Genomic DNA, 14,889 nt, shown 5'->3' on the forward strand with positions numbered 1-14,889 from the left:
CTGCAGGTTTCTCCCAGGAGGAAAGTTCTTCTTCTGGGGTGACTCTTCTGAGCTAACTGTGGCTCACTTTATCAACAGGCAGGCTATCATTCTTCACTAGCCTCCTGGTAACAACTAGCAGCCAGGACTATCTAGCTGCATGTCAGGAGGAGGCCCTCAGCATATCTCTGGCTAAGATGCCCTCTCACTTCTGTGTCCACAGACTCCTGACTACAGACTAACTCCTCCCTGTCTGGGCCTGAACATTTATACTAGGGGGCTCCCTATCTCCCTCTAGTGTCTAGGATGCCTAACTACACCCTAATAGGCCTGCTATGCATATCAAAGGGGAACAATACATGTAAAAACACATAGAAAATACATTAAAGTACATGGTTAAATATAATATTACTGTCCCTTAGGAGTAGGAGTAACACGTGACCCAATTGACCCTTGTGTAGTGCCCACCCCTATCTAGTGGGACACTACATAACCCCATGCTACAACGTTGCCTGTCTTTGGCGCAACATAAAGGGGCCCTGCCCAGCTGGAGATTGCACCTGGAAGACAAAAATGGGACACTACACCTGGGAGTTTAGAATAATGGAGAAGATAGAAGAACGGTGGTACAATTAGTTAGTCCAGAGGCATTGAGACATTGGGGCACATTTATCAAGCTTACCTTTTTTTAGAGTGAAAAAAAAAAAGGCGTGTTGACAACACTTAATCTGCGCCTCATTTATTCTCCCTTAATAAATCAGATTTTAATATTTTGGTTTAAGTCTGACATCTAGTAGTTGTTTTTCTTGTAGGACAGTTTCATATTCAGTAAGGCAAGGGCTACACAGCGACACTGGTCCCGCGAAACCTGTCGCGGCCAGGATCGCTGAACAGCGGAGATCCCATAGAAATGAATGGGATCACCGCGGCAGTCGCAAGAAATCCAGCCGTGTAGCCCTTGCTTAAGACTGGTCTAATTAAAGGGGTTGCCAAGGTTCAGAGCTGAACCCGGACATACCTCCATTTTCACCCCGGCAGCCCCCCTGACTTAAGCATCGGAGCAGTTCATGCTCCGATGCTCTCCTTTGCCCTGCGCTAAATCGCGCAGGGCAAAGGCATTTTTTGGAGACCCGATGACGTACCGGGGCTCTTCATGGGGCTGCCAGAAAGCCCAGTGACGTCCTCGGCACTGATGGGCGGGATTTAGCACTGCCCTAGCCAGTAAAACGGCTAGGGCAGCGCTAAAGCCCGCCCACCCGAGCCGGTGACATCACCGAACACACTGCCGGGCAGAAGTTTCCACCCGGCAGTGTGTTATTGAAAGCAAAAGAGCCCGTGCCCTGCTCGATCTAGCGCAGGGCAAGGGAGCGCATCGGAGCATGAGATGCTCCGATGCTAGCCTCAGGGGGGCTGCCTGGGTGAAAATAAGGGTATGTCCGGGTTCAGCTCTGAACCCAGACAACCCCTTTAAGTACGTGAATGAAAATGTGGCGCAAATGAGCTGAAATGCGGCACACGTCTCCATGGAAGTAGGCAAAATGTGGCGGAACTCACCACTCAAAGGCACGGGATCCGTCTGGGTCCCGTTATGCAAGACGGAAAACAAAGTCCTGTCGACAGTCTTAAAACTTAAGTCTTAAAACTCAAAATAGGCACAACAGGCACAAATGTTAAATGACTGAAAAAATAAGACAGAAACAGGCTTTATACTCATGAAAACAGGCGCAGACACTATAGTAAATGTGCCCCACTGAATGGGGGCTACAGTAGGTGTTGTAAGTTTGGAGGTGACAGGTACACAGGTACACCTCAAGTAATAGAAGTAGATGAAAGTTTTTGTCCTAGAGCCGTGATTGACGAGATGTTGGCTCAGAGTAACCCCTCCAAATATAAATATATATTTTTTTTAAATTGCAGCCACTTTGGTTGCTTAGCAATAACTTATGATTTGTGATAAAAAATGTGCTGAAAATATTTTCACAGAAAGTGGATGACCTGGTTTCTGTCTTGATGGATTGACAACTGTGTTGTGCTTCTCACCTTTTTATGTTCTTTTCTAAAAAATTGGTGTGAGATTAAAACAACAGAGGTCATCTATAAACAGTAAAGCAGCAAATGTATACTGTACTAGAAAACAGTGAGGAGGATTTATGAAACTGTCTAAAAGTAAAGCTGTCTTGGTTGCCCATGGCAACCAATCGCAGCAAAGCTTTCATCTTTCAAGAGCAGAATGCAAAATGAAAGCTGTGTTGTGGTTGGTTGCTATGGGCAACAAAGATTCTATTTCTTTTAGACAGTGTCATTTTGTATGCATAAGGAGGGTTCCTAAATCCCATACCCTGATGATGCCCAGAGTGCCCCCACAATAAGTGACAGCCAGACTGTACCATCATGAAAATCCCAAGAATAACACAGTCTGTGATAGTCCTAATGACATACCTGAGTGCCCCAACACACAATGAAGGAGATATATCAAAACTGGTGTAAAGAAAAAACAGGTTAGTTGTTCGTAACGACCAATCAGATTCCATCTTTCATTTTTCAGATCTTCTTTGGAAAATGAAAGGTGGAAGCTGATTGGCTGCCATGGGCAACTAAGCCAGTTTTCCTTTGCACCAATTTTGATAAATCTCCCCCAATGACTAATCATAATATCCAGTATAATACCTGGATGAATGGTGACCAGAGTGACCTACAGTATCACCTCTTTTCTGTAAGACATTTGTTTTGGAGTCACACATTTTAGGCAATGATTTAAAAAGCAAGGTCCTAAAATATGATTATCCTCAGAAACCTTTCCTCTAGCTGTTGGTAAGGATTTGGTTGCACTATACATGGTTACATTTAGGTGGACTGCAGGGAGGGGGGGGGGATTTATTGAACTGGTGTAAACAAAAACTAGGTTAGTTGTTCACAGCAACCAATCAGATTCCATGTTTCATCTTCCAAAAGTGTTCTAAAAATGAAAGGAGGAATCTTATCGGTTGGGCAACTAAGCCAGTTTTCATCTATACTGGTTTTGATAAATCTCCCCATGGTGTTGTATTCGTACTGCACAAAAAATTCAACATTTTTTAACATTAACTAATTACATAAATACTATGGCACAGAATGTGGATAACATAATGGCCGCAGTCCTTTATTAAAGGGCTAACTATACAGCGAAATGTAACTGAATAATGTTAATTAGTCTTAAAAAATACCAAATCCAATAAATAAAACACCTCCACTTTCCCACACTAACAAAGGATTTCGACTAAACTTGCATGAGGGCGTGAGGGGCGAGGTTTTCTTCTTTGGTGCTCTTCACGAGCCACAAAGCCATTACTTTTTTAGGCCAATTTCCCGCCGCAGCCAACTCCTGGACCAATCCAACGCTGGGGCGGAATAACAGGTACCACAGCAACAGGTAGACAACCTGCACACTCAGAGTTGCGGACCGACATTTCACCCCATAAGAGCTAAACTAAAATATTAAATTGAGACAAAAAAGGCGGGGGGTGGGATGGACCGTACCAACCTCAGCAACACCATGGTAGACCTCCGTTATTCAGCTACATGCCCCCATTCAGGCGGTCACTAAACTGTTTTTGGTGTACCTAGAGGACACAGGACACAGCAATAAAAATTAAACCCCTTACAGGTGCTGCTTGACATTACCACAGTCTATTCTAGTTTCATGGCACATTTTCCACCTGCTTTTTTTGCTAAGGGCAACTCAATTTGCGGAACGGCACGGACAGCCTTTAATATCTGCCTATTCTTGTCCGCAATGCGCGGACAAGAATAGGACATGTCATAATTTTTTTTGCGGGGCCACGGAACGGAGCAACAGATGCAGACTGCACACGGAGTGCTGTCCGCATCTTTTGCGGCCCCATTGAAGTGAATAGGTCCGCATTCGAGCCGCCAAAACTGCGGCTTGGATCCGGACCAAAACAACGGCCGTGTGCATGAGGCCTAATACTGGTGAACTTTTGCACCTGTATTAAAGAGACAAATTTGACTAAAAATTTTTTTTCTCTACTGAACTTCAGATTTTGAAAAAATGTACACTATTAAAAAAAATACTATAGCACTATATTAGCTAAATTGCAGTCTATGGGCCAGATTTATCATTACTCTGACAGCTCACTCCACTTTCACATATGACTAAAGTCAGTTTTAGCCAAGTCAGATTTATGATCGGCCCTTTAAGACTGTAATAAATGTGGTTTGACGGTAGCAGTTTATCCGTCAGTAAGCAGCTTTACAAAAGTCGCACGTCCTTACGAAAAAGTCGCACGTTTTTATGAAAAAGTCGCATGTTCTATTAAAAAGTCTCATAAGATAAGCATGGTCCTCACTTGAGTGAAATTGCGCATTTTTTTGCGACTTTTTAAATAGTCCCAATAGTAAATCTGTCTAGAGATTAATTTGCATAAGAAAACACGCCCACTTTCAGAAAACTGCTGAGCATAGTGCAGAGCAGAAAAAAGTTGCAAATTTGTGCGCAGTTTTAGCGTTTGCGAATTTTTTTTTGACTTTTTCACTCCATTATTCTGACTTGAGCGAATGATAAAGCTGGCCCATATTTGTATTTTACGAATATTCGCTATATTGCTATATGTTCTTATTTTTGAATATGCCAAATATGACAAATATTCTAAAAAACAAAGTTATAGCAATATAGCGAATATATTCGTTATTTAATATATTCGTCTTTTTTTTTTTTTCAATCTGTGCTGTTATTCTACTTTGGCATACTCCTCACCGAAAAAGCGTCCCCGTCTCCATGGGAACGCCTGTGGGTTAGAATATACCATCGGATCTGAGTTTTCACGATCTCAGGGAAAACTCAGATCCGATGGTATTTTCTAACCCACAGACGTTCCCATGGTGACGGGGACGGTCGTCGGGGAGGAGTTTGCGAACAACTGTTCGGGAAAAAACTGATTGGGAAAAAAAGGCGAATATTCTAAATACGGAATATGTTCCCTATATTGCTATATATTTGTTTTTTAAAATATTCTTCATTTTTTTTCCATATGAAAACATGATTCCTTCCTGCTTAAGTTGCTTGTGGGCCAATGACTCATTGACCCACAAGAAAGAAGCAGGGAGGAATCATGTTTTCAGATGTTAAAAAATGACGAATATTCAATATAGCGAATATATAGCACTATATTCGAAATATTCGCGAATTAACAAAGTTGCGATATTCGCGATTAATATTCGCTATTTGAATATTCGCGCTCAACACTATCAACCATGGGTCTGATGACTCAAACTGTCAGCTTCATAGATTCCAGTCACGCTGTTAATAAGAGTCATAAGCACCTTAGCTGGGCCAGAATTTAGAGCCATATCGGTGCAGAAATGTGATTGTATTACCCTAGTCATGCAGCAGACTTACCATGGATTTAACCTTATGCATTAAAGAGTGAAAGATGCAACTTCTCAACAACATAATGGCCATTGACCTCATTGTGGCGAAAGAGGTTCTGAGAAGTGCATCCACATGTACTATAAACAGTGGTGGATTTTCAGTGCGGAATCCGTTCTGCAAACCCATAGCAGTTCCACCACCATGGCTTTATAGTACAATGCCTAAGGAAACCACATCCCTATGCAAGTTCTCATCGCCTCCCAACCTGGAATGGATCCCGTATCTCCTGGGGCCTCATAGATGCTGCAGGTGCTATGGTTTATTTGCCACTGACCTTTGCATACTGACTGGACCAAAGGGTCTATGTAGCTGCTAAAGAGAGAATTTTTGATAATATTTTTGAGGGAGCTAGTATTTTTGCAATTCTATACATTTGTGCACGTCATGGCTGTAAGATGTCCAGTCTGAGGCTACCGCCTGCTTTTTGTTGTCCTTACAGGTATGTACAAGGGATCCTTTGCTGTAAATATAAATGAAGGGAACGGTCGGTATTGCACACAGCGATGTCACATTATAACGTTACATTATGCAGATGTCTTTCTCTTACATACACTGCCACCCGCCAGTGTTATAGATAGACTGAAGTGAAGAGCAGGCTCAGTACTCCGATGACTTTGAGGAATGGAGACAATTGGTCGCCGCATTTAAAAAGAAAAAAAAAATCAATGCATCTCATGACAATTCCCAAATGGGGTTCAAGCGCAGGCCCTCTTCTCTAAATGCATTGATTTTCATTATAGTGCTGTACACTATTACTTTCATTCTTTACTCCTTTGAGGGAAAAGCATCCGGTGGGTTTATTAAAGCCAGAGATTGAATAGAAACAAGATTCACTGGAGGTTTTAGCAGGTGACATCCCATAATACAGACCCCTGGAGTGCTCTGTGTTTCTTTTCAAAAGATTAATTCAGACAAATGATCTTGATTAGTCCTTGTACATTAAAGATGGAGCGCCACTCACGATATTCATCATCTTTGTTCGCTGCTTGGAGAATTTTTTTTTTACTTGATTTTTTTTTTGTCTTTGTTCTTTATCAGAATTTTTAGCATTAACTAATAAATATTTTAATGTAAATGCTAAAGTTATAGGTGGTCCCTATGCAAGTCTACTATATGGACCACTTTTTCTTAAAGGGAACCCATCAACACCCTTGCTGCCTGCTGTTATCAGAGGCCTGTGACTCCTGTGATGGCAGTCAGTATTGACCTGCGAAAGCCCACCGCACGCATCACGCTGCAAGACAGATGAGTCTGATGAAGCTTCTGCACCACCACCGCCTCTGGACAATGATTGACAGTTTACTTTCCTATGTGCAGTTTCTCAGGTCTCTTTGGCAGCCACTACGTTTAGGATCCTGGGCAAAACATGTGGGGCCCAAGGCAATTTATGTTTTGGTTTAGCGGCGCTCCAGCAGATACCCACTCCAGCACTGGCCCATCTGGCATTTGCCAGAATTGCCATATGGGCAGTCCAGCCCTGCACTCCAATGTGTCACATAGAACTGCTCCTAATGTTTCTCTGACAGTCCAACAATAATTGTGAGCCATTGCCATTAGCTTAGTCACTTACCTGCAATCTGAGGTAGGAAGTTTCCTCTGGATAGGTCATCAGTATTTGATCGTGAGGGTCCAGCACCCGGGACCCCTGCGATCAGCTGTGTAAGAAGGCACCGGAGCTCCTGTGAATGCCGTGGCCTTCTCCATGCTCACCAAGTATATTGTATAGCCCCGTTCACTTCTGTGGGGCTGAGCTATGCCTAGGCCATGTGACCGATGAACGTGTCGTCACTCGGCCTAGGGAAAGCTACTGCGTGCGCCGCTGCCTTCTCGAACAGCTGTGTCCGACCCCCACCAATCAGATACTGATAACCTATCCAGAGAACAGGCCATCAGTCTTAAAGTCTCGGAAAACCCCTTTAATAAATGAATATTGTTAGCTTATTCCCTATTGCTCTGAAGAAGACCATATTTGTTATTTTGGGGTTTATTTAACAAACCTTCAAAAGAAAGCTTTCCAGTGTTTGCTTCCTGCTCCTTCTCTCCCTGGCCTTGGCTGCCCCACTGCGCTCCCGGGATGTAAACTTCTATTTTGACGTGGCTGCAGCAAATGGCTGGCCTCAGTGGTGACCTTCTCCCTGCAAGGAGTGTGGTGGACATTGAGGCAATATATCCTTTCCACAAGCAGTAAAGACTTATTGCCATAAACGTGCGGTACCTTATTGTCTTTTCAGGCACGGCCTTGAAAGTGATTCTCAGCCATCAGAAAAATGTCTGTTCACTTTCCCTCAGGATTAGTCTCTCACTTAAGGCTACTTTTAAACTTGCGTTGTTAATTTTGGTATTGAGATCCGGCAGAGGATTACAATACCGGAATTAAACGGATCCACTTTGATTTTGCACATCAGGATGCATCCGTTCTGTTAGGATGCGGTTGTGTGAAATCGAAATGAAAAAAAAAACATCCATCACTAAATACATTGAAAGTCAATAGGTGACGGATCCGGTTTCTTAGGCTTCTCCAAAAAACGGCTCTGTCACCATTCACTTACATTGTTTTCATTGAAGGATCAGTTTTTTTTCCTTTTATGAACGGACACAAAACCGCAGTTTGCAGGTGTTTTGTGTCCGGTCACAAAATGGAATGCTGACGGAACGGAAGACATCCTGATGCATCCTGAACACATCTCTTTCCATTCAGAATGCATGAGGACTAAATGGAAAAGTTTTTTTTTTCCGGTATTGAGATCCTCTGCCGAGTCTCAATACCGGAAAACAACAACGCAAGTGTAAAACAGGCCTAAGTTGATCTCTGGCAGCATTCAGTCTCAGGGATGAACATTCCCTGGACCAGGCTTCTACTTGGTCCTACCTTTCAGGAAATCACACATGCACATGTTGCCTCTAGTCTAATGACTAGACACTCCTCCTATTCTAATCCAGTGGGGCAAGTCCAGCTTGTCTCCTGGCAACCTAACTAGAATTAACTTATTTCTTGCCCATACATAACCATTTAACTCTTTAGCATAAGGTTGACTCTAGCATTAGGCCTGTTTCACACGACCGTTTTTTTTTTTTTTGCGTTTATGGGCCGTTTTTTGCGTTCCGTATACGGTCCCTATACGGAACCATTCATTTCAATGGGTCAGCAAAAAAAACTGAATGTACTCCTTATTTCCGTTTTTTCGTTACGTTGAAAGAACATGTCCTATTATTGCCGGCAAATCACATTCCATGGCTCCATTCAAGTCAATGGGTCCGCAAAAAAAAAAACGGAACACATACGGAAATGCATCCGTATGTCTTTCGTATCCGTTCTGTTTTTGCGGAACCATCTATTGAAAATGTTATGCCCAGCAGAATTTTTTCTATGTAATTACTGTATACTGTATATGCCATAGGGAAAAACGGAATGGAAAAACGGAACAGTAATGGAAACACAACGGAAACAAAAAATGGAACAACGGATCTGTGAAAAACGGACCGCAAAACACTGAAAAAGCCATACGATCGCGTGAAAGAGGCCTTAAAGTAACCCTCTGCAGTGATCCTTTGGGTCACTGCACATGTGTTATACCTTTCATATATTTATCCTTGAAAGTGCTCTTAAAAAAAGTGTCATGTTTTAAAGCTCTGGTGTGTGCATGCCACGTTTACGGCACAATATCCATAGACATCTCAGTTTCTGAAATGTTGAAGCTAATTTGGTAATATACCGTATGTTTCTACAAAATTTAACCCTAATCTTCTGTATTCTCAGAAATCCACAGAACAAATGAAGAAAGTTCCAACAATTATTCTGTCAGTTTCTTATAAAGGAGTGAAGTTTATGGATGCTGCTAATAAGGTGAGATAAAATGTTCTTTCCTAGAAATAAAAATATGCATTATGTGTCAGATTATCAAATGTTCTGATTTCTGGGTTTCTGTTTAGGGGGGGTTGTATCTGGTTAGAAAAACAATTCCTCTCTTCTCCATGGAATGCTCCTAGTATTGAATCTCAGTCCTCTTACCAGGCACAGCCCATGGATAAGAGGGGTGCTATTTCTGGGAGATATCATCCATGTTTCTTTTTTTTCTATTATTTCAAATAGCCTACTTAACTCTTTAGGTCACAAACCACCAGAAAGAAAGTGCAAAATAAAATGTCTCTACCATCTTATGGGCTTCTTTCACATCAACATTCTTTATTTGCTCCATTTTATGAGCAACGAAAATAACGGAAGTGCCGGATTTGGCACATAACTGTCAGGAATGGATCAAAACAGATCACATTGACTATAATGGGATCTAGAGAACGTTTTTTTTTTAACTGAGAAAAAAGTCCTGCATGCAAGACTTTTCTCTCTGCTGTTTTTGACTAAATCAGTGATGGAGGCCCTGAGCGGGACCTCCGCAGTATTATTTGGTATCGGTCCTGTTGGACCTTCATTATCACAGTGACATTGACCCGTTTGGCCAGACTTCTGAAGCCAAATTACCTAGTTATGCAGTGATACATGTCCTAGATTTTTGCATTACTAAATATTATTTGCTGCTCAGAAGAAAAGATGGTAAAAGCTTTGGACCCAGCTTTCCTGGAAGTACATATAACTAAGAAATGATAGGAAAGGACTACTCAAGGACAAGGGGATGTCTCAAGCTGGATCATAGTGCAACCCCAAGAGACATGTCCATTACCTTTGGAGCCTTGGTGGACATTTACAACTCTCCCTTTCAGAAGGCAGTTCTGTGATTCTTTCCAGCTGAGAAGAAATGCAGAAGTGGTCATGCATGCATATGGTCACTAGGGAAATCATTGGCTTGGCTGTATCCTTAGTTTTCCTTAGAATTTAATGGAGAAAGCCATGTACATGTGTGGCTTTTTCTTTTGTATGTCAGTTCTATAGGTGCTTAGGTTGAAGAGGTGGAACGGCGGCCTTCACCAACCTTAATCTGGCAACCATTTTAATATGAAAGCTGCCACACAATTTAGCTGTTTCCGGCTCACCAGACTCCTCGCAAACAGTCGATATTGCCAGGGGAAATTAACACTTGTAGTGGCTACTATGGGGGACATGTAGTATTACGTGTGGTAGTGATATGAATGGCGGTTCTTGCTTGTCAGTGGCTTTTCTCTTTGGTTCATAGAAAGGGCAGAAGACCTCCTATATGACATGCAATAGGGCATATACCAAGGGACTGTCGAGATGAGAAAACCCCTTTAATAATATTTACAAGGGCGATAAAGGTGGCTGAATACCTTGGCACCTGTGTATGGGGTATTCTTTATCATTTATAATGTACCCACTTTTTTCTCAGCTTGTGTTACCACAATATTATTATTCATTAAGAGGTAAAAGCATTACCATAATAGCCACAGATCTCCAATACGCTTCATTAAACATCAGAACACTGCAGACGAGCCTTGTGCATACAGGGAATATAAAATTTGTCATTGCGTAAATGATTCACCGAGACACTCAAGGTGAGGGAGCGTCACATAGAGACGATTACAGGCAGCATACGAATGCTTGTGCACTACGCAGAGCTCCAAACCTGCCTTGTATGCTGTAAAGCAGGTTGTGAGTCATTAAAACATTCCCTCCTGGGACCTAGACTCTCTGCCTCAAATGAGCAGAATATTCAGACGTCCAAATGCCATTTATTGTTATTATAAAAGCACCAAGACAATGAACATGGAACAGATTAGGCCAGGGTAAAGAGAGATAACCTTCAAATGTTTCAATATATGTAGCCTGTATGTTTCCTAATGCTTTAGGGGTCATTTGGGCTTACATTTTTTATATTTATTTTGCAATACCAGACCCAACCTATTACAGAACCTTTTTGTATTCCTCGACTTACCACCACTGTTTCTCCACTTGAAATAAATATGAAGGTTCTAAGCCTGAGTCCTAGGCAAGAAAAGTACCCCCAAAGTTAGGATAAAATTTGCTCAAATTTCATTACATTAGTTGTTTTTTTGTTTTTACTACTTCTGATGCCATTGCCTTGATAGATGCCAATTTAAGTATGACTAAAGTAGTCATGTTGAACAATTGGAATCCGAATCCATGTCAGAAATCTGAGGTTGATCCATTTCTGTTGCAGTTTGAATTGGTTCAGGTGTGCATGTGAATTAGCCCCAATCAATGGGACGTGGCTTACATCGAAACCATGTCAAGAAACCATGAATGACAGCGCAAATTTCCAATGAAAACATTAGGACGCGGATTTCACACAGGTTTTATGTGATTTCAGAACAGAATATGCGCTGAAATTCAAGTGAAAGTGCCTCTGTATGAACATAAATGTCACACAACTTTAGATCAAAGTCAGCCATATATTTGCAGAATTGTCCAATGATAAATTGTTTATAGAGGTAGCCCATGGCGTTCAACATGATCCCTTTGAAGATAGGCTGTTGTCAGGCTATTTGTGCAATAAAATAGATATGTTTATGGTGAGGTTGGGGAAGAGAGGTGCCAAGAGTCATGCTATCCAATCCCACAAGGGGTGGAAAGAAGGTGGGCAAACCAGTTCCAAGCTTTCTTGTCCTTGAATAGGAACGTTAAAGGAATTGGCCCATCTGACACATTGGTGACATACTGTATTACTAGAATACGCCACCAATGTCAGATAGGTGTTTGTCCCACCTGTGGGACCCGCAGTTATCTGTAGAATAAGTCCCCAAAAGTGAAAGAGAAGACACCACACATGAACGGCGTGCTTTCCATTCACTATGGGTTTCGAAAAGAACCAAGCACACATGCTCGGGCTAGTTCCGAAACTCCCATAGAAGTTAATAGATAGCGCAAGAGCAGACGCCTCTTCATTCACCTATATGGGAGTTCCAAAAATAGCCGAGCACTAGCTCGGCTATTTTCAGTACCTCTATAAGAATGAATGAAGGGCTGCCATGCTTGTGCAATATGGCCTTGTTCATTTTGAGGGCCCTGCTCTAGGGATAAATGCGGGTCCTAGTGGTGCGACTGACACCTGTCACGGCGGGGAATGAGGGAAACCCCCCACCATGCGGTGTCAAAGGAAAAAGGGGACGAGCCTGGCCAAAAGGAGTAATAAGGGAGCAGGTCACCTCCTACAACATCCCTAATCCTCTCCCTGACTCCTCACTGTATGAGCGGACCCCGATGGTAGGACGACTCATACTCAGGATTACTAGAAACCCTTAGTCGCCCTGGTAATCCCTCACTTAGGAGCAGGGGAGAGACAACCTGTTCATCCCAGTCATGGAGGAACAGGAGTCTCTATCTTAGGCCAGGCTGCAAGGAGAGGGGAACACATACAGCTATAAGGAGATGGCAGGTAAGCGGGACTTACCTGCCACAGACACACTGACTGGAACCCATGCACAAGTGCTGGTGTCCACACCAACATTAAAAGGACACAGCACACACCACACACCACAAACCACACAGGAACCCAGGACATTCATAGCTGCAATAAACGTGAGACACCATAAGAACATCTATGACCACAAGGGTGGCCCTCACTGGACAGATGGCATATGAAGACCAGAGGATAGCTCCAGCATACACCATGGCTGGAGTACCCCTCAGCTTCAGGCATCCAGCAGAGGCTAAATAGCCCAAGCAGCCACACCCACACACACATAAACCCAAACACTAGGAAGGGAGTTAACCCTTCCAACACCAGACAAGGGAAGGAAGCCACTTAAAGGGGAAGTGCACACACAAGCATACCAATCCACATGTTACCACCGGCAACAGCATGCGTGGCAACCATATCCCGGCAATCACCCAGAAGGCCGAGACACTGCCACCGCATGCTCTCACAGCAACACGTTGCCACGGGCAACCGCAAGTGTGGCAACAGTGTCACAGCGAAAACCAAAGGCCGTGACAACACCTATCTGACTTTGGTGGCATTTCCTAGTGATATGCCACCAATGTGTGAGATGGACCTACCCCTTTAACTGCCTCCCGACCGCCTAACGCAGGGATGCGTCCTGCAGGCGGTCGGTTTGTTCCTCGTAGACGCATCGGCACGTCATCTCGCGAGACGTGAGATTACGCTCATAGCCGGCCCGCACATGCGCAGTGCGGGCCGGGAAAACTTGCAGGAGAGGTTTGTCACCAGCCTGCCAGCCAATGATCAGCGCTGGCAGGTTGGTGACTTTTAAAAAATCGAATCACAAGCCATTTAACACATTATATTTATAAATATAATGTGCTAAATGGCTTCTGTGCTCTCTGCTGGGTCCTTTTCGTCGGTTGGTCCCAGCAGAGAGCACAGATCACTGTGAGTACACCAAGCACAACACATTTAGCCCCAGATCACCCCCCCCCATCACTCCAATTAACCCCTTGATCACCCCTGTCAATCACTAGTGAAAGGGAAAAAAGTGATCAGTGTAAACTGTCACATTTTTTTTTTTCATCAGTTTTGACTGTTTAGGCTTTGGTTTTGATTAGTTTAGGCCCCTTTGGTAGTTAGCTTCAGTTAGCGCCCAGCCCACCGCACCGCACCGCAGCGCAGTCACTGATTCGCTGATTAGCGTATCGCTAATCAGCATTGGTACTTTATAGTATCTGTAAGTGATCACCTTAGCTCGCCCTCCACCCAAAACGCAGTGTTTGCCCGATCAGGCCTGATCGGTCGCCCACACGTGCGTTCACCCACGCCCGCCCCGCCGCAGTGACAAAAATATTATTTTTTTTTTATCACTGCACAATCACTACACAAGCGCTGCGGCGATAAAAAAAATCTGTTTTGATATTTTTTTATCAATCGCAGCGGCTTCCTGTACTTTGCTAGCCTCCCATTTGTAAGACAGGCTTGCTTTTTTTTCTTGGGTAGTCTCAGGGAATACCCCCTAAATTTAGTTGACCAAATAGCAAGTAAGGGGTATTCTTCTGAAGAGGCCTACAGGCTTCTGACCCAGTCGGATGAGGAATGGGAACCCTCATTTGACGAATCCAGAATACGGACCTGTAGAAAGCAGTGGCAGTCTGACCCAAAGTTCGGATGATGAGGTTGAGGTCCCTGATACCACCAGGCGTACCCGGCCCCGTGTTGCTAGACCACAGGTTGCGCAGGATCCGCTTCAAGGGCAGCAGAGTGGGGCTGGCGCTGTCGGATTACGTGGTGAGGCATACACCAGCAGCGCAGCCCATCCTGGACCTAGTACCAGCACTGCCGTAGAACATGGTGAAGTGGCGAGCACCAGAAGGGCAGTTGAAGCTGGTAAGGTGGCACGTGCAGTAGTTCCCCCGTCGCAGCCACCGCACAGACAGGCCCGTAGAGCCCCTAGAGTCCCTGAGGTGCTGGCAAACCCTGATTGGCAGCCCCCATCTTCAGCCGCACAAGTAGTTCCCCCTTTCACCGCCCAGTCTGGAGTTCGGGTTGAGACAGCTCAGATCGGATCGGCACTGGGGTTTTTTGAGCTGTTCTTCACTGCGGAGCTGTCACGGCCCCGGTTTTGGCCGTGACTCCTTGGGAGCCGCATACAGTTGCCAGCGG

At 43.9% G+C, this 14,889-nt stretch overlaps 1 protein-coding gene across 6 annotated transcripts in view; it reads left to right on the forward strand.

The window, feature by feature from the left end:
• The window catches only part of ANKS1B (ankyrin repeat and sterile alpha motif domain containing 1B), a 203,478-nt gene that overhangs the window by 168,341 nt on the left and 20,248 nt on the right, over positions 1 to 14,889 (forward strand). For all 6 annotated transcript variants that reach the window (XM_040439672.1, XM_040439708.1, XM_040439698.1 and 3 more), the window contains one exon: positions 9,165 to 9,251. In XM_040439672.1, coding sequence (XP_040295606.1) covers positions 9,165 to 9,251 — 87 coding nt within the window. The remainder of the gene's footprint in view (positions 1 to 9,164; positions 9,252 to 14,889) is intronic.

This window comes from Bufo bufo, chromosome 1 (assembly GCF_905171765.1).
Source record: "Bufo bufo chromosome 1, aBufBuf1.1, whole genome shotgun sequence".
Lineage (NCBI taxonomy): Eukaryota > Metazoa > Chordata > Amphibia > Anura > Bufonidae > Bufo > Bufo bufo.